This window comes from Grus americana, chromosome 2 (assembly GCF_028858705.1).
Source record: "Grus americana isolate bGruAme1 chromosome 2, bGruAme1.mat, whole genome shotgun sequence".
NCBI classification, from domain to species: domain Eukaryota; kingdom Metazoa; phylum Chordata; class Aves; order Gruiformes; family Gruidae; genus Grus; species Grus americana.
In genome coordinates this window covers 50150013-50175529 of record NC_072853.1, presented here as the reverse complement: position 1 = coordinate 50175529, position 25517 = coordinate 50150013, and the positions used below count along the sequence as shown (strand labels likewise).

The window sequence follows — 25517 nt, the reverse complement described above, 5'->3', positions numbered from 1 at the left end:
TGCTTTACGTGATTGTGTCCCCAAAATAATTTTATTAGTTCTGCCTAAATTCCCTTGGGAACCTGTTTCAGTAAGATGCAGATCACGTGTGTATAGGCCACGCACACATACACCCCCTTAAGCCTCTTGAGATGTGCCGCTGGAGCTTGGCTATGAAGAAGCTGGAGGCAAGAACCAAACCTCTGCAAGGGGTCAGCTTCAGTTGTGAGTCTCCTCTCAACTCTTCCTGCTGATTAGATGGGTGATGGGTTTTCATATTATAATTTTCAGGATCCTAATTTACGTCCATGAATGTCATATGTGTCTTAAGAGCTAAACTTTGCATTCCAAGCAAGGAGCCAGACAACCAGAAATGTAATTGCTACAGGACCTGATTTCCATTGCTGAAGTTCCTCATGGGAGCTTGGTCTCACAAGCCATGCTTTAGTCAAAGGACTCTGCAGTGTCAGTGTCATTTCTATCGCTTTTCAGATCCACTAATCCTATGAGTTTTATAAGCATCTGGCAAAATAGGTGATGTACATATACCAGCATAATTTTTCCTCCAATTGGTTTAGCTCGTTTCTATAAAGATATTAAACCTCTTTCACAATCACTTCTCTTCACTGATGAATATTTTTTCACAGTAAATCATTCATTATCAGTTGCACATACTTCCATCTCCCTCTTTGACATGTTTTATTGGCTGGATTGGGATTTTTTCCTTATGTCTTAGTCCTGAGCTTTAGAATCATTAAACATTTCCAGTGACCACATGATGCCTTTTTTTTTTTTTAAACAGATGATAATTTATTTGCAACAGTAGTGTGAGATACAGTAGAATACAAGTTGGAACCAGATAATCATGTATTATTTTATAGTGTATTTTTCAGTAGATTATTCCAAATGTTACATATGGAAATTTTAAGTCCTATAACATTAGTTCTGATATCATGGTGACTAAGCATTTCAGCAATAAGCAGTCTTGTGGAAAAATCCATGTACATAGTTTGCTTTACCTCATTTGTCCTAAATTACAGAGACTGCATCAGTATGATTTAGATCAAGTAAGTGGGTAACAAATAGTTCAGTCTATATTTGCATCTTGTCTATTTAGTAAGTCCTTGAGAAACTCAGATACACACAGGTTGATTTGAGATACAAAAAATTGTGCACGGTGTTTTCATTTCTCAGCTTGGAAAGAAAAGTTCACAATGTAAATGCTCACATATTTTATTTAGATCAAAAATACTGGATGGAGTATAATTTCCTGAATGTTACACAGACTGCAGATAAAATGTTGCAGAGCACAGCAGCAACTGCTCTGCCACCAAGCACTAGAAAGGTGGAAATCTGAAGGCCATCTAGCTTTCTAAACAGATACTAATTACTAATAATCAGAAATGAAACAGATTTTTAAAAGCTCATACGCAAATACATGTGACAAGGCTAAACGCTGCATGAGATGAGTCTTGCTCCTACTTCCATTGAATGAATGAAAAATACAGCTCCCAAACACTTCAACAGAGGAAGGGTTATGATGGCAATTCAAATGCTGCAGGGTTTCTTTTTTTTTTTTTTTTCTTGAAAGTAGTTAGAATTTGGCTGATAAACTCCTCAGAGTTCATGCAACCCAAAAGGTATTTGTATGCCTCAGTGTAACCACCCTTAGCTTCCATCCTTTCTTTTCTGAAATCCAGTCATTAAGTATTTTGAATGTGTTTGTTAAAGTGCAAATATAGCATTAGAAACAATCGTGCCATCATGGGGGAGTGAGAGACTCATCCATGGTTTTTTTAGGACCCCAGAATGATGACATGCCCGGCAGACTTCCTGTGATATCCATTCACCATCATAAACAAAAGACATTTACCATGTCCAACCCCATCCAATAAATACTTTAAGGAGACACCAAGTTATGTTATGAGGTGCAATTTACAGTTGAAGGCCTTTAGAACAGAAATCTCACTCAAACAGCATTAAAGTAGGTATTTTTAAATCATACTAAGGCAAAAGTATTTCCAATTCATAAAAAGGTCATGCTAGTCTATTATTTAACCAAATGTGACTATTGTACAGCGATGATACCACTGCAAAACAACTTAGAGAAGCACATATCCCTGCAGGTCAAAGCTAAATCGAGTCCTAAGGGATGCTGAAGAGTGACGTTCCCTTACATGAATGGTGATCTCTTGCGGTGGGGCAGAACCATCTGTGATGAAGGCCACTCCTAAGGACTTACTTTAGGGTAGGTCATAAACCTCAAGTTGAAAGCACCTCCTTCCAGAATTAAATATCTTGCTAAAGGACTCTGATTTTGGAAGCAACACAGGGAAGTTCATGAGAGAAGCCGTCAGGGCCCAGAAAAGCTCAGGATTATTTCCACTGTAGTCAATGACAAACTCATCCATGTGTCTCATTCTGCAGGAGCAGGAGCAGACCTACCATATCTTGCTTTCCTACTAACGTCCAATGCATGGCAACATCCTTTACTGTCTTAGTGGTCTCTATTTTAGCTTTCCTTCTTTCTCCTAATCTTTGCAGGATCCTCAGTATCTTATCTCTAATACTTCAGTGAGGAGTTCTGCTGGGACTGGTTCTGAGTCTTTGCACACTTCATTAATACAGACTGTTTCCAGAAAAAAAATCCTCCTAACTGAGGAGGGTGGTGCTACGCTTGCGTTATGCTCACCTCAGCAGCAGGATCAGGCTGGCTGAGGAAAATATGTATCAAGCCGTTTGTATAAAGGACCCTTAAGCATTAAACAAATCACAGCTTCTTATTTAAATAACACAGTACCATGCAAAATTCACAAATTAAGAGCTTCTAAGGAGTGTCTTTAAATACAAAAATGCAAACCTTTGTTTAAAAATCCACCAGTGCTATATGTATTACTCTTTTCTTTACCTGTTTAAGCCATGCAAAAGGTTTAATCAAAGCATCCCTTTAACAAACACAGAATTTGAAGGGGGGAAAGAAAGGGAAAAAAAGCCAGAACAAATGTCTAGACAGAAAAAACCCCTCAAGTTTTGATCTTTCTCACTGAGACTATCATGGAATTTATCCATCTGAGGGGTCTAAACACCACACCTGTGTTGCCCTTCCCCAGGAGACTTAGTCCTTTTGGTGGGAAGGAGCTCTTATCTGTGATTTGACATTGTCCCTTGCAGGTCCCTAACCACGCTCATGCCCTTGAACTGCGATGCTGTCGCTGTGTTGAGGCACTGCTAAGGACAATTACCAGCTATTTTACGAGACTCAACAGGCAGCCGCTTCTGTGATGCTGCAGCAGGTATGGGATGGGGCCGGTGTCTGGTGAGAGGGCTCACACGTCGGGAGCGGGGCTGTCGCTGGGTCACCCAAGGAAGCCCTGTCCTGCGCCCATGTATGCCACATGCTGTGCCTGGGGGCGTGCAGGGAAGAGATCGTGGTCCAACTGCAAATGCACGGAGGAGTCATGAATCTCATGCTCAACGCAGGAAGCCTGCGTGATACTCTAACATGGTTTAAGACCAGAAAAGTGTGAAACTAGGGAAATGAGTACGGCAGGACATGCTGGGACTATGCAGTGCTGTGAGCTGGGATAGCAGAATTGCCTTTGGATCATAGTGCACAGATTTGAGTGTAGCAGTGGTTTATGATCTCATTAGAAACATCTAATTCCCTGTAATAAAGATCGCATGTAGAGTATGTCAAAGAGCAGACAAGGCTATTACAGCCCACAGTCAGGACTAATGCTTTTTTTCCCCTCTTATTGCTAAATAGGCAGGAGTAGCTTTTCAATTTCAAAATAAAAACTATACAATTACAATTACAGTAATAATACCATGCTCCTCACTGCTCTGCAGCTGCATATTGTAAAACTCAAAGCCACTGATCAGAAACAAAAGCAGTAAGTCAGCAACAGCTTTACAGAAATGTTCTGCTGGGGTGATTATGTCTGTCAAAGTACTTCTATAAAGGAAAGACTGATTACTAAACATATTTCATGTCCCTTTCCCCCTAAAAAATGCTGCAAGTGCTTGCATCTTTTCCTAACAACAGATAAAGAGACCTTTGCCGGAGATGTAATTAAGACTATATGAACACTGGAACAAGCATGGATCCTGTTCAAATAGTTAGGCATCTGTTACAACAAAAAACCAGAAGCAGTCATATTTTTATGATCAGTTATAAAAAAATATTTCCCAATCAGTGTTTCAATACAGTTAAAAGTTAAAAACCCTCTACATTACTAATAAATTAAAACCCCCATATCTCCAACCATCTTGTAAGAAAGCAGGTAAGTAATTTAAACCTTTAGTTTACATAAATTAGCACAGAAATGTGTATTTGAACAAGTGCACTGAAAACAGATATGCCTTCTTTTCTTCAGATATCTCTTATTTGAGTTATTAAGTAACAGGAAAGCCTTTATATTCTTTGCATGACCTTGAGAGTCTGCTAACACTAAATGGTCAATAGTCAAACCCCAGGAGAATGTTTCACCAGATAGACAATGGCAAGAGGGAGCATGAAGTACAGTCAAATGCTTTGCAGCTTTATTACAGTAGACTTCAACATTCAATTTCAGCGTATTTACTCCTGGGAAGGGATGAAGGTAATATATTTATACTGCAAATCACATGAGTGAAATTTGATGGGCTGATTTTTTTTTTTTTAAAAATCTATTAAAGTATCACTTTTTCAGAGGTAGTTTGCAAGGCAGTAGTGACATACATGAGTGGAAACAGTATCCTTTTGCTTGACTGTGGATAAAACTCTTAAATACTGTTGGTGCTGTCCCTGAACCTCACAGAGAACGCTTAATGGATAAGATGTTCTAATCGGAGCTGACAACAGCCAATTAAATGTCAGAAGAACAATCTGATAAGTAGGTCTTCATGTCTATAGGCATTTCCTGATACGTCTTAACTGTCAATCTGAATGTTAAACATCTCTATCTTCATCTCATTATTGACTGATTTATTAAAGAAGAATGCTTCCATCTATTTTTTTGACTTTGGGATTTTTCCAGAAAGAAGGAAAGGAAAATAGTATTAATAACTCTTAATCTGGAATAATAGATGGGGAAAGTCCTAATATTCCAACTGAGCAGGCATATGGTTTGATGACACCACTACCACACATCTGCCCGCACCATACCTGTTAAGAAATGGTAGATGCTCAGTTTAGAGGAGATCTGTTTCTTTAATAGGTGGAAGGATATCTGTGGACAGGTTAGCAGGCTGCTCTCTGCTTTCAGTGCTTCTTGCTAGTCATACAGAAGACAACACCTCGCTGGATGGATCTCTTCCCTTCTTGTCCTCACCCCTGTCGATATCAATCACATGAACTATGCCAGGCTTCAGGATCAGGTCATCGGTCTCTACGTGGCTCCTGTTATCATCCACCTCAATGTATTTCCCTTTGGATGGCTGGGTAGCCTTACTGAAGACATCTTTAAAACGGCGCTTGAGTTCAACATCTGGGCAATAGACATACTCATAAAGAGCACCAGCAAGGACTGCTCCTATTATTGGTCCCACCCAATATACCTGCAAAAAGAGGTGGAAAAAAGACAGGCATTAAGCTCTAGAGCAAATAAAGACGCCAGGGTCTCAGAGAAAAGCATGTCACTACAGACTTCACCCAGAAAACTTTCTGCGAAATACCCATGCCCAATCATTCAAACCAAGTCTGCTTTCCAGAAATGTGTGGTCACATAGTTCCCTGGCTTTCATGAACTGGGATGAAATCTGCCATCATACCAGTTTATTAGGCAGAGAAGTGTAACTACCATAGGTTTCACAGATGGTGACCTGGAGATCAGCAATTAAGTGACTGCTCTAAAAAATCACGTATGAAGTTGGTCAAAAGGCAGTCTCTTAGGTGGTTAACGGCATTAGTCCTTTATCATGGTTTTTTTTCTTTTCTGCCTGCTCCCAGTCTCTCTCTCTCTCTCACATGTATTTCAACCCCTTCAGAAATTCTCCCTAGTCACCTTGAGTCCAGTCATCAAAACCACCTCGCATCCGTGGGTGCAGCTGTTCCCTAAAAACTCCTCTTGTGCCAGCGTTTAGGAAGTCGCCAGCCAGTGGAGCCCACAGAGCAAAGAAGAGAGACCTACACTGACATGTCAGTGAGGTACGGTTACTACTTTCCCGATGCCTGAAAAAGATTTCAGTCTGTATGTCTGGTTACCAACCTTCTCAAGCAGACCAGCTGAGCGGCAGCAAAGCTATGGACATCTCCCATGGACAGCCACACAGGCATCCTCTCTGGCTGCCCTACCTTCTGTTAATAGAAAGCAGCTTTCCCCCCCCCTTCTTTATGGGAGATTTAACTTACTTTTTTAAACTTTGTCCAATAACAAAAAAGTACAGGTGGTTCATCATCCTTAGTTAGATCAACCATAGCTATAACACTTCTTGAGAAAAAACAAAAAAGGCCACAGATCCTGTCGGAGTCATGTATGACTTGTCAAATACAGCTCTGTAGTCACATACAACGTACAGCTGCTCTGTCATAGCTTTGCTTTTAAACTAGCAGGGGTACGATGACTGAGAAGCAGGCCCACATCTTTGAAGAGAAACAGTTTTATCAAGTTTTATTGAGCCATTTCTTTCCAAGAGCCCTCCTCTAAATTTTCGTCACTTACTGTCAGCTGTAAACAACACATATGGAGTGTCTGCAAGATGACACACAAAATAAACAATAACGCAGAAAACTGATTTCTCATTTTCACCCAAGGTGACAACAAACTTTTAAGGAAACAAAACCTTTCCTAGCATACACACGAACAGTTCTACTTCACTGTTTCAGACTCCCATTTCCAAAATAATCCAAATCTGTCTTCTGATCCTGCAGAAACCAACAAGCAGCTACCTGATTATCTAATTTGGGCAAGCAAATACAACTGACAGACACAACTTTGTAGGGTACCTATCTATTTCAGCATGACAGGCAGCAGTTGTGTAACATTAGTAGGTGCAGAAGCCCACGGGCTTCTGTCAATGGCATGCCAATGTCACTGCACTGGAGAAGACACCATCCTTCCAAGTGACCAGGACCGTAGCTAGGCTTTTCCTACAAGTTTCTCCATGGTACATTCGTTTATTGTTTACCGCTTTAGTTATAAATTACAGGCTCCCTCAGAGTATGGAAAATTAATCTTGTGAAAAACTACAGCAGTTTTTCGTATGAACAAGCCATTCTCTGGTAACTGGGTAAATCTGCCTCAATAGGGTAACTCTTGGGAACAAAGTTACACATGGTATCGTGTTTGCAGAATTGGAGCCTTAGGGCCTGAAGACAATGCCATTTCTGGTATTAGCTGCAGTGGGAGCAATGTGGGCTTCATACTTTAAAAATCAAGAAAATCCCTATATACACTCAATATGCAGCTCTTACAGTTAGCATTGAAACTGTCCCTAGAAGTGCTTTCCCTGTCTTTAATTAGGTGAGGCTGAGCTGCAATCCATCTCTCCTTTATAAAATGCAAATTGGTTTTTAATAAGTTTAATAGTGGGATGCTATGGAAAATGACTGCATCATTCACAATCCGTTTATCAAATTGTTTCCTGCGCAAACACTCCTAGTTAAGCCGACGCTTTCAAATTGAAGCAGGTAACATCTGGTCTGGTCTGCAAAGACCAGACTGCAACCCCTTCATCTCTCACTGCGGGCATTTGCGGAGGCAGGTTCTCCCCAGGGAACCAGATCACAGAGGGTCTCTGCTCTCATTTTATACGTCTGCCCCAGTTTGCCGCAGAACCAGGTGAAACGTGAAGCCGACAGAATTACTTCCATAACTTCTCACCAGCGTGACTGGGGGGTTTGGAATCTGCCTTGGAGGATTTTTCTTTCTAGCAGTTCAATTCTTCTTTCGGTCTCACTGGATTGCTTTTTTATTTTTACCTTTTTGTATGATTTCCTTTCTACCCCAGCTACTACCTCCACAAAACGGCCCCCAAATAGCAAGACGCTATTCCAATGTGCTGCATACTGCACCGCAGTCCTAGGTGAGGAGCATAACTGTACCTAAGTTTGTGGCAGGTCAGTGCCTGCCTTCCTCAGTGATGGTCTCTATGGGTCGTACTGGGATAGATAACTAACAGCAAATGATGTATGAAAAACCCTGATAGCTGTTTGTCACTACGGTGAAGGAAGCATGAAAGCAGAGTTACCCATTGGTTCTCCCATCTCCCCATGATGACAGCAGGTCCAAATGATCGAGCAGGGTTCATACTGGCACCGGTGTAATTGATCTAAAACAGACACAAAATGCTACCTGTTATTAAATCTTGAAGGTTCCATTTCTGCTGGTCCTTGTACTATGGGGACACCCTGTTTTTGCATGGCTTCTGATCTTGACAGCAAGTATTGTCACTCTCCCAAGTCTTACCGCAAAATTAACAAAACCTCTGATGCAACACCCTGTCCAAGGGGACCCTCCTCCTACTCCAAAGGGTTTTGGTGTGGATCCATGAAGAATATAGCAGCTATATAGCTATAGCAGCTATAAAGGTCACAGAACTTTCCATTTACTTCTGAAATAGTCATAAAGGGACAAAAGGGGCTTATTTTTTAAAGAGTAGCCATTAACTTACAGCAAATAAATGTCCAATTGCAACAGAAAATCCAATTGCTAAAGCTACTGAACCAGTGACATCACTTCGTTTTGAATCACAGCTGGCAAAAATAGTAAAAACCAGCTGGAATGTAATTATCAACTCCACCAGGAGTCCATGGCCAGCGGAAAGATCCCTGTGTACCTGGAAGAAGGGAAAGAAACACCGGAGATGAAACAAAGGTGATTTCATAAATCAGAAAGCCACCACATACATTAATTGTATTTCAATGAAAGGTATTTCTAAATGGTACACAGTGAAAGATAACAATGAAATTTAGAGATATGGGTTCCCCCAACACTTTCCCTCTCCCCTTTTTTCAAAAAAAATTTTTTTTTTGAGAGCCATGGAAAACTACTGCTGGACTGAGAACAGAAGGCTTAAAAGTAACATCCAACAAGAACTTCAAAGTTAGACTGCAGAAGTATAGTTTATTTTTACACAGGGATTTGCAAATGCTGCACTTCCCCTTCACCATTTTTTTTTCTTGGGATCACTGTAATTTACTATTCAATTATAAATTCATTAATTAGCCCTGACTTAATTAATTTAAATTTCAATTAAAAATTAAGCAGTGTGCGGCTCAAGTGCATTTTTAATAAGTCCTGCAACAGGGCTAACTGATGGCATTCCTTATTAGTTTAGAACAAAGCTGAAATCTAAGCCACAATCTGTTTCAAAAGTATGTCATTTTAAATTGATGTTTTTTCAATCCCCATCATAATGGTATAGAATTAATTTCCCCCTCCCCAGCCCATATAAAAATGGCATTTCACGCATATATTATTTAAATTTTGTATGCAAATTAACATTACCTGCTGTCATCAGATTTGGAGAAGTTCTAGGAAAGAGAACTTCTATAAAAAGAACAGCTATAGATATTACATTGCATAAACCCATCATAAGGAGAGCTTTAAGCCCTGTCTAGATGTTGTAAATAAACCAGCAAGCTCTTAAAATCTCTACTTGAGCTCTCCTTATTCTGCGTGACACTGATTATATTTTCTCAGGCTCTAAGCTAGTCTAGTTCAAGAGCCGGAGGAGAAGTGATTACCGCAGTGACTCCCAGGCCTCCCACCACGCTTGGTGGTGTGACGAGGTAAAGGATGCCTGCGCCCACGATGGCTCCCAGGCACTGGGCAAGAATGTAGAAGACTGACTTGGCGAGGCTGATCTTCCTCGTGCAGACCATTGCCACGGTCACAGCAGGATTAATGTGGCCTCCGCTGATGTGCCCAAAGCACTGCACCATGGTTGCAATGCTGAGTCCAAAGCAGAGGGAGATAAGGACCATGTCTACAGGCAGGGGCTTCTCTGCTCCACCCCAGTTGATCGTGGAGCCGAGGCTAAGGAGGACAAAAATGAGCATGGCCAAAAATTCTGCCGAAACGGCTTTCCAGAAGGGCTGAGTCCAGACTCCTTTAAACGCCACCATGATGTTCTCACACTTACACAGACGTCCACACTTACTGAAAAGGAAAACAAAGCTTCATCAGAAGTCACTGAATAAGCCTTATGCTCTCCTGTTAGGGGGTCGCTATCCAGCAGAATTCAGAGAGAAGGCGGCAATGCTGAGTATCCTTGGGCTGGGACAACCACAGACTGCACTCTCTGGGCAGACTGCCCTTAACCCATGGACAGTGTTTGAGCGTCTGCAGGACAAAAGGTGATTAATCGCCCCTTGTGATAAGTCTGTCTGTACAGCTTCAGTTCACAAAAAGTAACCTCTCTACCTTTTGAAATAAGTGAGTGTGAAAATAAGTGTATTCTTCTACACTACCTAGCCTCTACACTTAGAGTCTGTAAAGCCTACCACTTCCAGTGGCCTGTTGACCATCATACTCATTAAATCACTATCTTCTTTTTCTAAGCAAATCTATACTTATCACAAAGCAGGTATGATAGTTCAATAAAAACCAATATATTAGTCAAACCCTAATGGTTTTGATAACAGTGTAGACTTGGGAGGTTGCCCTGGGAGCTGTAAGAGAAAGTCTATTTGTTTGAACACTCACACAAAACAATATTTCAATTTATATTTATGCAACGAGCAGTTTCTTCACCGTGAATGTAAGGTAAAAATTGAATTCAGCCAGGAGAATAGATGCAATCCTGAATTCTGACCTTTAAAGTACTCACGCAATCAATAAAGTGCTTTCTTTTAGACTAAAGGTGCCAAGTAAGCTGTGGAATAGAGCAATATTTTCTGTATGTGTTGTGTGTAGAATTCTGTGTGGCAAAGGAAGAAGTGTCTTGATTTTCCTCTGTCTGGAGATGCTATTTATTAGTCTACACTGTGTTCCTGATGACTTACAATTTTGCTAGATGTTCAGATACCTATGAAAGTGGGTCACCAAAGAAAAGTTATTTGTGGTATTAATAAATTAGGAGAATGAGCCAAAAGGGAAGCATTTTAATGAGTTTCTAAGGAATGCTAACAAGATTCTTCTCTAAAAACAAAAGCAAAAAAAAAATCCAACCCCTTCAAAAAGTAGAAAACAAAGAATATTCAGCTGCTACATTTGGGAACAGAATTTCAAGTGGAAGATGGATGAATTTATGCTCAGTTATTTAAGGTAACTGAGCAACAATGCATATTTAATACCACTTACATCAGAAAGAAGCATAAAAAGCATGTCTGCCCTTTTCAAGTTATTGCAAGAGGAATGGCCCATGAATTTCTTAGCAGTTGCAGTGAGTTAGGGAAAGGCAATTTAATCCTGTGACTGGAGCAAATAATTTGTTTCCCTGTCTCATTTCTTATGCTAATTTACTGTATATTTTGGATAGGTCATTTGAACTCTATCTCAGTTCTCTAGACTCTCAGATGAGAACAAGAATTACATTATCTCCTGAAAATGGCTGTCGTAAAGTGCTTGTGAAGTGATCTGAGAGACTTGAGTGGGACTTGCTCTGCTAGAGAAGAATTGAAGCCAGAACCTCAAAAGAGAAAAAAATAACCCCAAAATCTGATTTTGGGTTAAACTCGAGACAAATAGAAAGATGTTTTTGTAAGATCTCATATTAACAGTTAATGACCAACTACCTAGACTAGACCTTTTGTTCCAAATGGCTCCAAAATCATTGCCTCCCCCAATGATGAAGCTCACAGGTATTTGGTCATCCTTACCTTTGAACCCTGTGCCCAGATTACCACTGAAACCTAAAGGCTTACCTCTGACACCCTTACTACTTCCTCACTAATACTTTATTTTAGTGGCCTAAGACAGGTGCTATATCCATACTGAAAAAAGCTCATTTTCCCACGGAATGAACCAGGTGAACATTTCATATAGGGATGAAGCATATCCTGAAGCCCATGGAAAAGAAACCTGGATGCACAGGCAAGGGAAGCAGCACTATTTCACCCTTTCACCCTCAGCTCAGTTGGGATGCAACCTGGATTTCCCTAAGCAAAATGCAAGCCCTGGTGTTATATTCCGGACTTCTGCAAAATTTCCAACTACCAAGGGCACTATGAGGGGAATTTAGGTTTTTGGAGTATGGGAAAGAGGGGTATGGCGACTTCTGACTTCTTTGCCCGAGTGTGCCTGACCATGTCTTTCTGTATGCAGAGAATAGTGAGATCTGCAAATTAATTACATGCCTTCATCCTGTAAAAGTGGACAGAAAGGGGTGTTTGTATTTGGTATCAAAATCATGCAGTTAGCTTCCCTCTAGTTGTGGAACTTCTTGGAAGAACACATTAAGAGTGAGCGTGTGTGCGCATGCATGCACGTGTGCAAGAGAGAGACACGGAGGGTCTTGAAGATCACACCTTCTACTGAACTGCTGATGGGCCTGTCTAGAAGGAGGCCACCACTTATGAAGGCCAGATCTCATACTGCTTCTCCAGCTGAGACCATGCTCAAACACTTCAGTCAATATTATTTACAGCCCTGAAAATGCAAGAATGCTGCATGCAAGTCAAAAGCATAAATGAAACACAGAAGCTTGCTCATCGACATAAAGAAAGTTTCTGTTCTTCTAAAACAGCATGCTACATGGAAAAAAAATCAAAATGGTAGAACTACACTGTCAGCCATACTTTGATAGTTAATGATCTAAACATCTGTTTTTAATGCACACATGTTTTTCTGAAGCAGCCTGGTTTTCTATGATTTCAACACCCAGCAAAATGCCCAGCTGTCATGGCCAAATTTTTCTTTCGAACGGCACACCTTTCTTCCCCACAGCAAAAAAACCCTACGAATGTTAATAAAAGCTTAATACTGCCTTTGAGCCCCAAATCCAGGTTTTCACTTAAATGCAAAGGCTATCAGCAACTTAGAAATCAACACCATCTCCAACATCCACTATTTTTTTCAGCATGCAGTTAATTTAAAGGTTTGAGATGAGACAGAGAGTGAGTGATGGATGGTTGTGCCGGTCTGAAGCCAAAATGTGAATTTCCAGCAGCTAAGATTTGCCATCAAAGTTGCAAAACAATTTTTTTTGGAGTAGTTGTTGTTCATGGTTGCCTTAGATAAATATAAAACACAGCAGAAAAACAGAAACACACTTACATGTTATGATCACACATTAATTTCACATGCAGTCACACTTGAAATTCTCTGGTCTGGACTACAAGATTAAACAGTGGATTGTGTCTGACAGGATGCAAGGTGGGTTTTTACAGGTCACATTGCCATCAGGACTGCAGACATGATTATGGCTTCAAAGCCATAACATATAATGTTTATGTTATAAATAATAACAAAGGCTTCAGTACCGAAGTTGAACAGTATTTTTAAAACTCTTCTAACTAATATCACTTCAAGGAGCAGAGCAAACAGCCCGGACTTGGGCTTGCAGCCAGCCACTCAACATGACACCACTGTCGCACAGAAGTTTTGTGCGTGCGGCAGCTATTTACAGTTGCATCTCCGCAGCAAACCCACATACTCCCCGACCTGTGCTGGCACAGCCGGCGGTAGCTCAAATGGACGTTAGGCACCGGCTTGCCAGCTTGGGGGGAGAAGGGGGACAGGCCGCTGTTGCAAAACAAATACACTATCGCAGGGCTTGCTTTTAACCATTTTGCCTCATTTTCCAATGTGATGTTGAATGAGCGACTGACATGGCTATCTACAGGAGGTGGGAAGGGGAGGCATGGGAGCCCAGTACCGCAGCCGTATGGCTGTGCAGGAGCTGCGCGTTCTGCACATGCATCCCTGTCGCGAGACCACAAGTGGCAAAAAAAGTTTTAGGAAAAGGAGGGAGGTTTGCAACCCTCTGCCCCCCATTGCACCTCCAGTGTTAAAACCCAAGGACGACTGAAAGGCTCCGATAGTACCTTCGGGGAGAGGGAACGGTGGGGCTGCTCGGCGCCTGGGAGCTATCCCTTGGTGCAAAACACGGGGGAAAGGCAGCTCCCGCACCCCCGAGCCCCCCGCCAGCGCAGCGAGGGCGACCCTGCTGCGCACTCCTCCCGGGGCCGGACAACCAGGGGTTCCCCGCGGGCGCGGAGAGGGGGGTCTCCTCCCGCAGCCGCATCGCTCTCCCCTCCCCTCTTCCCCAAGTTTTCCCATAAAATCATCTTCGCTTTGGGTGGGCCACCCCCTCCCTCCTTCTCTCCCTCTCTCCCTCCCTCCGCGCCCCGCGGAGGGCCGCGCACTCACCCGCGGCGCGGAGCGGCCGCTCCGTCGCTCATGCCTCCCCGGCGGGCGCGGAGCCGCGGCAGCGCGGGCGGGGGGTGAGCGGCGCTCGGCGGGGTGGGCTCGGGGCGCGGGGCGGGGGGGTGGCACGGCTCCCAACCATGCGGCCGGCCAGCGCCGCGCTGCCCAGCCGCGATCCCCTACCTGCTGCTCCGTGCGGGGCGAAGGGTACTTGAGAAAGTGCCGCCGGAGCACCGGCTGCCGGTCATTTGCGATCATGTGAATATGCAGATTAATTCAGGGGGTTCGCGGCTGCTTGTTAAAAGAAGGAGCTGCGGCCGAAGCGAACTCGCTGTGCTTCTGCAGCGGGGGCTGCACAGCACGGGGAAGGACTCCAAGGTTTCTCAGTTTCTTCTCTGCCATGCACTGTATTGAAAGAAAGAAGAAAAAAAACAGTCTAAGCAACTCTGCAGCCAGGGAGCTTTATCCATCTGAAATGCCCATTAGTACCTTACTAGAACTCTACTGATTATAAAAGAGGCAAAGGGGTTTTATTTGTTGGAAGTTACTAAATTCAACAGTTTTGCCTGGTGTGGAAAGCCAGTGGAAGCCACTGAAAAGAACTGTTGAAATTAGACCATGATGCTGTTGAGCTAATTCACTGTATACAGGTTCTTCTCAAGGTGGGGACCATCTGAATTTGATCGACAGCATCATAGTCTAATTTTCATGCTGTATTTCAGCATGAAAACTGTCCAATGAAAAAACAGCCCTTCATGTAATAAGCAAAACCCAAAGTTGCCTAAGTTTCCAGATACAATTATTTCGTTATAGAATGTTTGAAGAAGACAGGGGTGAAAATGGAACAAAGTATCTAGAAAATCCCTTTCTTCAGTGGCTTAGACCTTTGCAGGCAGTAAAAGAATCTGTGGATAAGTTATATAGAAAATGTTTTAAGGGACACGTTCAAGTGTTAAATGAGGTTAAAATAGCACGCACAGGGAAACTCCATCTACTGCCATCCATCCATGCAGCAACAGAGAAAGAATCAAAGTTTGGCATGATGATCAGCCAGCCTGTATGGGGACCAGATATCTGTACCAGATAATCCCTCTGACCATTAGAAAACAGTGCAAGATCTGAAGAACTACTTTGGGCATGGAAACCATGGACAGAAAGTCCTCTCTTAGTTTCTGCTAGGAGACTGTAGGCAAAAATTTACACCAGCGAAAAGCAAGTGTAATGTATAACACTATCAATTCAGGATGCCCTGGAAAAAATTGTACACACAGCAATAAAAAAAGTCATGCCCGTGTGTTAAGTACTTACCGATCACAGTTTATGGTAAATGCAGGTGATCATAAAGTACAAATGTAGGTGTTTCTCTCACGTTCGCCTGCTTTTCCCCTAAAGCCATGTCATAAAGGATAGCAACAGACATTCACAATTTGATGGCAAAAGAACAGCTGGCTGGATGTTTGCCTGCCTTGTTTTCAAGCTTTGCTTCATTTGCTTAGGTCTTGAGCTTAGTCAAGAGGGGGTGCAGTCATCATTACACAGCTCTGCTCTTTCGTTTGGTGTGTTTGGTTTTTCAATCTATGCCCTCCACAGCCTGCCACAGTGATTCTAGAAACTTCAAGTCCTAACACTGTTTTATTGACACATAAGCCCATCGCATGCTTCATATACTCACAGATAAACTTATTCTGTCAAGGCTGCAGGAGGAGTTTCTCACAGTGAAAGGATTTCAGTTAGGTTATTCCTCTGTATAAAGGGGTTTTTACCCCTATTCCCTTTTTCCCCTCTGTCAGGAATTACTGTACAAACAGCTTTTTAGTGTTCTGTTTCAAACACCCGTGGCTTCCCTTAATGTGGCTTGAATGTGCCACATCTTTTTGCACCTGCATTTGGCGAAGTCATTATCTGATTATTTCAGCCTTTTATGCCACGACTACTTCTGTCATACAAATCCTTTCCTCTGTTATTCCAAAAGCAACAAAAGGCATCCATACAAACCTCAAATTTCTTTCCAGTTTTGGAGCTGGCTGTTTGAAATCAGGGCTGAGTTTGCTTTCATAGCTTTGCCCTGACAACACACTTGCTTTTTGGTGCCTTGTGGACTCCGGTCCCGTAGCCCATTTGTTTGTTCACAAACAAAATTCACTAAGCAAACCCAATAATTGCTTTTCCTTTTCTTTCAGATAGCATATATCCGCTCTTTTTGATCTGCAGAGCAGATCACTGCCACATGGAGAAGCTAGAACATTAATAGCTTCTGTCACTGCTACCATTCTTACTGTGATAGATCTTCTGGAGGATTAGACAAATGTTGTGGCCACATGAACAGAGAAAGGCAATGCTTCAGGCACAAACCTGGAGCAAACTGCACTGTGCCAGCTCTGATCAAACAAACAGGCTATGTTCTGTTGAAAGCACGGAAGTCAAGGAAGGCATATCTCGAGATGGCACTGAAAAACAGAGAAAAGTTGCCTCAGTTTGTCCAGGGACAAATTTGTCAATGTTGGGAGTTGGGACCACATAGGTTCTTTTATTTTTTTATCTTATGTATTTTCATCTTTATAAAACCTGGGTTAACTCCTGTTTTACTTCTGCCCAAGGATGAAATATTCCTCCTGCTGCTGTGCCTAACACAGTTAAGGAAATAACTTACAAAAGAATATGTATAAAAAATTTAAAAACGGTGTTAAAGCTCAATCCATGTTTGGGGGGGGGAGAAATGTGCAGTGGAATCTTGCTATGCCTCTGTTTCTCCTTCACTGAACATTAAATCTGAGTTTCTACAGTCATTTTTAGGGCATCATGAATTAAAGATCTCTGTAGGAACGTAAGCCATGGTGAGAAGATGCTGCAACACGTAGGACACATGCCCGTTCTGAACAAGGAGTTCCCAGACAGTTGAAGCGTGCTGGATCTGGGATTTCAGTTTGGTCTGTTAAGGGAGAAGAAGGCACACTGCCAAAGTTGGAGAGGAATGTGCAAACAGCTAATTCCAGCTAAAACAATACGAGGGAGAGAGGCAGAAAGAGTCCCAGCCCGAGATTCTGTCACCTCACTGAGTCGCAGTGTGGGAAGCGTCCCTTCGCTCCTATGGCGAGTGTCATGGATATGTATCCTGGGCAACTCTGTCAGACTGTGGGGTTTGTCAGACGTGACTGAAGCAGAGGAAAGAAAGACCAAAATCCAAAAAAAGGACATAGTTTAGAAGCACTGTGTGCTTTCTCAGTGCTTTAGTCCTCTACCACTTGTAGCCAGCAGATCTGGACTGCTCTCCCTTACATTGCTGTTGTTAAGCTCCTCAGCTCGCTCAGCTCCTCTCTCAGCCTCACTTCAGGCTTTCAGTTTCCAAAAGCAATGAGGTTTACATGCATGCGCGCTCTCTCTTCCCTTCTCTTTCCCTGGTGTTCCTGCCCTTTCCAACAGATGTTGAACCCACCAGCCAGTTTCAGCTACAGCTGGTGGAAGATCAGAAATCCCAAAGATGTTTTGGCTCCTGCCAGCCCCACGAGTGTGAATGGCTGCAGGTAAGCACAGCTAAAGGGACGCTCGCTGCCACTGGCAGGAGAGGCTCCAGGATGATTTTCAGAAGTGCCTGAGTGATGGAGGGATTTAGCTGCTGTTTTCAAAGTGGTGCAGACTCCTAGGAGACTAAATTCCTTTGACCTTCCTTGGCTCCTGTTGACAAGAGCATTTGAGAGCAGGCTGTAGGCCTTTCAGAAACCATTGATGCTTGTAGAAACTCTCAGACTTTCTTTTCTGACTGACTGAAAGTTTCATTCTGTTGCCACTAATAAATCCCCCTCCCCTCATCAATTTATATTTCATAAGTTTGGGTTAAGCTTTGTCTACTAAAAGGATCTTACATAAAACACCGCTTACTGAAATGTGATCTTTGCACATTTCTGAAGTTTTAATTTTCCTGCCGTGTAATCTTGTTACTTAGGTCATTCATTTTGTCACGCCTTGGTATCAGTCTGGTCCAGGTTTGGCTGCAGGGCTATGTTCTCCTGACATTTAGAACAAGAATTCCCTGGGAAATCAGTCAAGAGATTTGACATTGCTGCTGGCCAAGCTCCAGCGGGTTTAGTTTTACTCTCCTTCTCTATTTATTGTGGAATCTGTCTGTCCACAAGCTGCACATTGAGTTCCATGCTAGAGAAGGAGAACTGAAAGGGACAAAATGGCCATTCATTTGGGGGATTCATTCAGGCTTTTCAGAAACGTTTTACAAGAAGCTGTGCACTTAGATGACTGCTGAGCTTCCTTAGCCCTGCTCTATTACCTCCCTCACGAGACAATTTGGATTGACTGCTTTTTCTTTGCTCTCTCCCCCATCTCAATAGGCAGCAATTACAGTTGGAAAAGCAAAATTAAGATCTAGGTAGTACAGGAACCACCTGGAGGCTTTTCATCTTCAGAAAGAGTTCAATTTAAACATGGCATGGAGAAGTCCTTTGCTGGGAATACGGAAAAAAAAAAGTCATTTTTCTCCCCTCCTGCCACAAACTGCCGCAACTCCTATTGCAAAAGCTGCATCGGTGGCAGAGGCAGCCAGGATTTGATGAACTGGAGAGGAGGAGCAGGAAAGCAGCCCTGGTCACTCATGGAGGGTGCAGGAGAGTTGGGAGAAGAATCCCAGGTCAACTGGAAATGGGGGACAGAAGTAGGTCCCTTATGGAGGCGGGGAGGGCAGTGACATGCAGCAGCACAGGACAGGGTGCAGGAGGCTCTGCATGTGCTGGGAGGGAAAAACAGCCCAACGTGCTGGTGGTCTGTGTGCTGAGGGTTGTGTAGTCATAGCCAGAGAGGCCAAAGAGATTTGTCTAGCTTTGCTACGTGAGACACTGAAATTCAGTTAAGCACTCAGATTTTATCAGTCACAGAAAATGTAGTACTCCATATATACCACCGTTGTATGCTCAACATCCAGCCATGCTTTCCTCACCAATCTGAGTTGCTCTCCCTTACAGTCCTGCTGCTGTTTCTGAGCTCCTCAGCTCCAAATGCTCAGCCTCTTCCCTCACCCTCCTTCCTAGAGAAGGAAGCTCAGTCAAAGAATCATGGAGTTTAAGACTAGATGGAAACATAACATTTTCTTGTTAACTTTATATATCGTAGACCATTACACTTTACCTCGTTACAGGACAAGAGGAAATGGCATCAAGTTGCGCCAAATTTCTTAACCAAAAGGGTTGTCAATCATTGGAACAGGCTGCCCATGGAAGTGGTTGAGTCACCATCCCTGGAGGTATTTAAAAGACACATAGATGTGGTGCTTAGGGACATGGTTTAGTGGTGGACTTGGCAGTGTTAGGTTAATGGTTGGACTTGATGATCTTAAAGGTCTTTTCCAACCAAAACTATTCTGTGATTCTATGATACATTTCGTGAGTTCAGTAACTTATATTTGTTAAATATATTTTACAAAAACCATACTTGCTTGATTTGAAAACACATGGGATAGAAAATCCACCCATTCCCTTGGTAGCTTATTCCCCAGTCTGATATTTTTCAGCACCAAAAATGGTCTTTGTCTATAAACTGAGTTTGTATGAATTCATCTGCCATGTTGTGGTTCTTCTTATGCTGTTCTCTCCCAGATTAAAAAGCCTCTTGTACTTCTGCTGTCTCCCCACGAGGATGCTTACATAATGGGAACAAGTCATCTCTTCATCATCCTTTTGATAAGCTAAGCAGACTGAGCTCTCCAAGTGTCTCACTCTCAAGAAATTTCTCTTTTCTTTTGAGTTCTTGTTTGTGTCTTCACCACTTTTCCAACATGCTTTTTAAAATGCATTTTTAATATTGGACTCCCAGCAGGCATATTCTGAAGTAAAAGCGTTTCTTGTAGCACACACAGGAATTGAATTAGCCATTCTTACCGCAGCATCACATTGAGGAAACATTCTTCCTTCCTTCTCCATAATAACTCCTCAGGCCTTCTCGGGATGTAGCCCCCATTCTGTAGATAAGTCTTGTTTCACTCCGAGACATGAAATTTTGCAGACGTTCTGTCTGACAGGGATCACGCTAGAGAACAAACCAGTCTGCTGTGTTTGGCCATCCTTTTCCCAACCTACTAATTTAAGTCATGTTCAAACTACACTGGCAGTGGCTCTATATTTACTTCCAGATTTATTCGCTGAGGAAAACCCTGAAGCACATGAGGCCTCACAGCAATCCCTTCAGATCCCTGCCAACTGCTGCCATGATTAGTCCATACTTTCAGAGATCTGTCAACCAAGTCTGAATCCATTGACCGCTCCATGGCTAACGTATGGTGGTAACGCTTTAAACAAATGTCACTCGGTATTGTGGTAAAGCCTCTAGCAACACTCAAACACATTGCTCCATACAGCTACCTCTGTCAACCAATGTGTAATTAAAAAAATTAAATCTGTCCTGTGTTGGTAGTGGTTTTCTTTCTTTTCTTTTCTTTTCTTTTCTTTTCTTTTCTTTTCTTTTCTTTTCTTTTCTTTTCTTTTCATTCTTTTCTTTTCTTTTCTTTTTCTTTTCCTTTTCTTTTCCTTTTCTTTTCCTTTTCTTTTCTTTTGTCTTTTCTTTTCTTTTCTCTTTCTTTTCTTTTCTTTTCTTTTCTTTTCTTTTCTTTTCTTTTCTTTTCTTTTCTTTTCTTTTCTTTTCTTTTCTTTTCTTTTCTTTTCTTTTCTTTTCTTTTCTTTTCTTTTCTTTTCTTTTCTTTTCTTTTCTTTCCCCAAGTTTGAGCCTCAATAGCAGGGTATATTTGACACGTGCCCCCATGCTAGGGATTTGTTCTTTGTCCAAGCCATCTGCTGTATGTAATATAATGATAATATATATAATACATATGTAGCTGCACATTCATAGGATTTATATACCTAGTGGAAATGTATGCCATGGATGGGCTTATGCAGCATGTTCTGAGAAAGACAGTTTTGCTTCAGATCATTCAGGCTATCTTTGTAGATTACAGTAGTAACTGTCTTCTTAATACTATGTATTTTACAGGGGTTTTCTTCCGTCTCAAGATTAATACCTTCTAAAAGCTAAAACCTCGGGCCATACAAGTGAAGGTGTTGATCTTTTTTCTATGCAAAGGTTCATCTTTCTTTGAACTAACTGAAAAGCAGGGTCTGACTATGAATATTTACAAGTTCAAGCTCTTTTGTCCATAAGCTTCTAAAGAAAATCTGACAGCATGTTTTTTTCTCAAAAATCCTTTGTAGAACATCAGCTTCATTTCTGACAGTTTTTCATGTTTACAGCTTGAAAAAAAAATTAGATGAAGCCTAACAACTTGTGATACCAGTGCCACCTTTTTACTGGACTAGGAGAAAGGTTTTAAACTCAGAAATGGCATTTGGCGTTATTCAGTCTCTTATGGCAGAAGCTGTACTGCTTTGGAGATTCTTGTGTTGGCTCAATTGTCAACAAAGATAATAGAGATTAATACAAAGAAACAAACACTTCTTGCTGCCATCTTCAGCTTTACTGATAACAGCTTATAGCCACTGCACGGATGGACGGACAGTTGTTTGGTGAACATATGAGAACTGATCAGTTAGCAATGTTTTGTCTTCAGCTACTGAACTCCAGCGAGCATGTTCTGGGAGCACATGCAGCCATAGATAACACTCTTTTGAAGCCAATAGCTCTACTCCAGTATTTGCCCATGTTGGCACCCCTCCAGGGATGGAGGGTGAGTGGCGGATGCAATCTGCAAAGACTGGATGAAATCAAGCACAGGGCCAGAGGGCTCTCCTACTTTACGCTACTTTCACATCTCGTGTTTCTTTCTATGCAACATTTTCTAATCTAACCTCCACGACTGCCTTCTGTGGGCACTTATAGATTGGCAAACTGCTCCTTTGCAAAGCCAACTGAAGGAAAAGCAGCTGTGAGCTGTGTGAATAATTAAAAACAATGCCAAAAGGCATTTATTCCAAAAGACTTTTGGGATAATAAATATTATTGTGACTTGTTTGCAGACTTATTAATACAGAGCAACTAGTCTGAGACCATTCCTCATTGCTTACCTCTTTAGACTCATCAGTCTTCTCTTTTCCTTCATCCATGCTTTACATAGACTGTAAATAGCCTTGCTACAGGTTGCTGTTTACAGTGGATTTTGTGAGTTTCGTGGAGAGAACTATTTTTGTTAGGACAGGTATTGTATTAAATTACTGTTTAAAAAGGAGGCAGATATGGCTAATCATACCTCTTCAAAGATACAAGCCAAAAAAGTCTGATCCCTGTTAAAAACAGATCTACCTTTATAAGAATGCATGCAGAGAAAAGGAAATTTCTGAGAGGTTTACAGTTTCACATGTCCCCTTTTGTATAAGTGAAACATCTACAATACACGTCTGATTTTCAGTTTCACCCTGCATGAGCACACTTTTCTTACCAGCAGCGTGGCAGAACCAACATGCCAGTGAAAGGGATTCTTTTCAGCTACACGCCTCACCAGCTCTGTTATTGGCGAGGTCCCTGCCATGGCATGGTGGTGTGAGCGGGGGCAGAAAGCCACCCAGCCTTGTCTTCAAGGTTGCAGGGTGGAGTCTGCAGAATGGGCTCGTCGAAGATCATGTTTGATTTCTAAACTGAACCTATTTGGTATGAAAGGCACAGAAGGGCACTTCCGTGGACTCCTGCTGTCCAGTGTCAGGAACTTAAAAGGTCACCCTGAGTCCAACTGCATTGTCTCAAAGAGCTGACAGGGTACCTGAGAAATTGTAGATATTTCCAAGTTTCCAAAACCATGAAGAGGTACAAAATACATGTAAAATCCTAGTAGCCAAGAAAGCTTTCCCTTCCCTCCCCTTCCCTCCCCTTCAATTTAGTCTACTTTATGTTATTATTTTTTTTTTTTTACTTTTATTTTTTACTCACGTGAGGATGCTGAAGTGGAACAAAAAGGGGAAAATAATCACCTGAGTTACAGGCAAGTGTAATTTATTGGGAAAATGGAGAACTTAAGTCAAGTCACATGCAGAAAACAAAGTGAATGTAAAGCAACAGGGATCATAGTGTAGATGACCAAATATCAAACAATTAGAAAAATGTGTCAGAGATTTCTATTGTGATCCAGAGCAAGGAATTTTTAGACACGAGTCTGCCCTGATTAAACAATGAATAAATAAACCACACATATTTGCCATATTTCCTTACTGTTTCTTTGTGTGTAGAAGATACTGAAAGTCTTAGACCATTTCAGAAGTTTGGGCACACCGTTGATTCACTTGGGTTTTGCAATGAGGCCAAAAAGAAAAAGGGAAAAAAAAAAAAAAAGAAAAAGAGCCTGGGAAACCCTATAACCGTCCAGTCTCAGTGGTTTTGTTACTGCGCCAAAATAAGGGGTCAGGGCATAATAGCACTAGAAAAGCTCACTTGCTGTAGATTTTACATAACAAGTTCCCAGCTTCTCTCATTCAGCCTGTGCCTCGTTCTGCAACCAGGCCAGCAGAGAGAGCAGATTTCAGCTATAAGGATGTCAGTGGGAGATCTTGTTTTCCTTTGGTAAATTGCAATAAATTAAAGAAATGCCTAGGTACTTGGGGGGGAGGGGGGTGGAAAGCAAAACTGAAAATGCTAAAAAGAATCTCTCAAAATGTCCTGAAATATTCTCTCTTCTTCTCCACGGCTTGCTCAGAAAGGTATGGGTTTGGCAAAGTAGCCTCTGCTGCTTCCAGTTAAAGTATGTTTAGGGATATTTTTTTATGCTAAAAAGCTGTTAGGCACCATTTCCTAAGAACTGGGTTCTTCAGCCACACTTAGGAGTCTCCCTTAAGGCCAACCTGCTTTTCAGAGGTGGCCCTTGCAGCTTCTATTGATGTGCCTACCAGCAACGGTTCCTCAGCCAAAAAGTTTTGCCTGCTTCCTCCAACTGCCGACTTGCAGATTGAGTACTCCAATGTATGTCAGCTTAAGCTGGAAATGTCAGTGTCAGCATCACTTTACAGTAAAGCAAGGCAGAAAATAAGTTGTGAGCCAGATTCTGCCTGGTAACAGCACCTCCATTAGGGGAGTTTCTGTGGGGAGAGGCAGCGCAGTGTCCTGGACCCTCTGAACCCACTCGGCTGGAGACAGCCAGAAAGAGTCAGGGAGAAATGGGAGAAAGGAATTTGTTGGCAGCATGGCTGAGACACATAACAATTTCGTCTAACTTTGGTTCTGTGTTTGTGTTTTCCCTGCTATTCAGAAGGACCTGCAGGGATCACGAGGATTTTGAGAAACATCATCGTCCCTCGGAGCTAAGTTTTTGCTGTGGTGTAGTCTTAGGGTACTTTCATAAGAGATACAATAGCAAGGCAGCAATTTCTTAATGTGCACTGTCACCTCCAGCCACAATTAACATTTCCCCTTCTCATTAGAGGTTTTCCCTCTGTCCCTTTTCTGTTTTTCTTTCTTTTTTTTTCTTTTTTTCTTTTTTTTTCTTTTTTCTTTTTTTTTTTTTTCTTTTTAAGAGAGTAGCAGAAGTCACAGCAAAGGTGATAGCTGGTGTCTATAGCTTGGAGTGCATTATAAGTGCTCATAACATACCTTCTTGAAAGCAGAGAGATGCTGCAAACTCTTTCCTACTTCCCTGCACCCTCCCCGCGCACCCCCCCACCCCAAGTTCCCCACCAAGGAACCTCTTCCCAAAAACCTGTAGCCATACCCATGATCGGAAGCAGGTGCAGGTGCCCAAACTGCAGACCCATAGACCTGGCAGTATCCTGTCCTGGGCAAGCTAATGAAGCAAAAAACAAAACCTGTGCAAGAGTTAGATGTGCAGTCCCTCCAAGTAGCTTAGGTTCATTTGGAATAAGGTTGTGACTCTGCAACATGCTAATAAAACATTTACGTGCCTATACGGCACACAATAACTTTGCATATACAATGTTACCATATTCATTCTCTGCTATAGCCAGAGATGACAAAAGAATTAATCTAAGTTCTATCTACACATCCCAAGCCAACAGATGGGAACTCACTTTCATCAGAGAGTGTATATCTTAAAGTCAAATGCAGGACTTAAGCTAAGTAGCTCCCACTACCATTGTTGAGAAACAGTTGGCTGAATGTTATGAGAGTCACATATATACATTGTGTGTGTACACATGCATTTGTAAAACATGTGCATGCATTTATATATGCATTTGTGAAAGTTTGTAGGGAGGGAGCTTCTATGTAGTTGAACTCAGCTCTCTGGACACGTTTCTCAAATGAATTGTAACTCATTATAGAATCATAGAATCATGGAATGGTTGGGATTGGAAGGGACCTTAAAAATCATTTAGTTCCAACCCCCCTGCTGCGGGCAGGGACACCCTCCACTAGACCACATTG

General features: G+C 42.1%; 1 protein-coding gene across 3 annotated transcripts; it reads right to left on the bottom strand.

The window, feature by feature from the left end:
- Nucleotides 1-762: 762 nt before the first annotated feature.
- On the bottom strand, nt 763-14606 carry AQP4 (aquaporin 4). 3 transcript variants are annotated; one of them, XM_054817544.1, is made up of 5 exons: nt 14394-14606; nt 9647-10061; nt 8572-8736; nt 8149-8229; nt 763-5517 (listed from the first exon to the last, which is right to left on the bottom strand). In XM_054817544.1, the coding sequence occupies exons 1-5, from the start codon at nt 14456-14458 to the stop codon at nt 5239-5241; spliced, it is 1005 nt and encodes a 334-aa protein (XP_054673519.1). In that variant the 5' UTR covers nt 14459-14606; the 3' UTR covers nt 763-5238. The 3 variants fall into 3 exon arrangements, with proteins under 3 accessions (XP_054673519.1, XP_054673520.1, XP_054673521.1); XM_054817545.1 differs by having other exon boundaries at nt 14214-14551; XM_054817546.1 differs by having other exon boundaries at nt 9647-10057; nt 14394-14468.
- Between the last annotated feature and the right edge of the window lie 10911 nt (nt 14607-25517).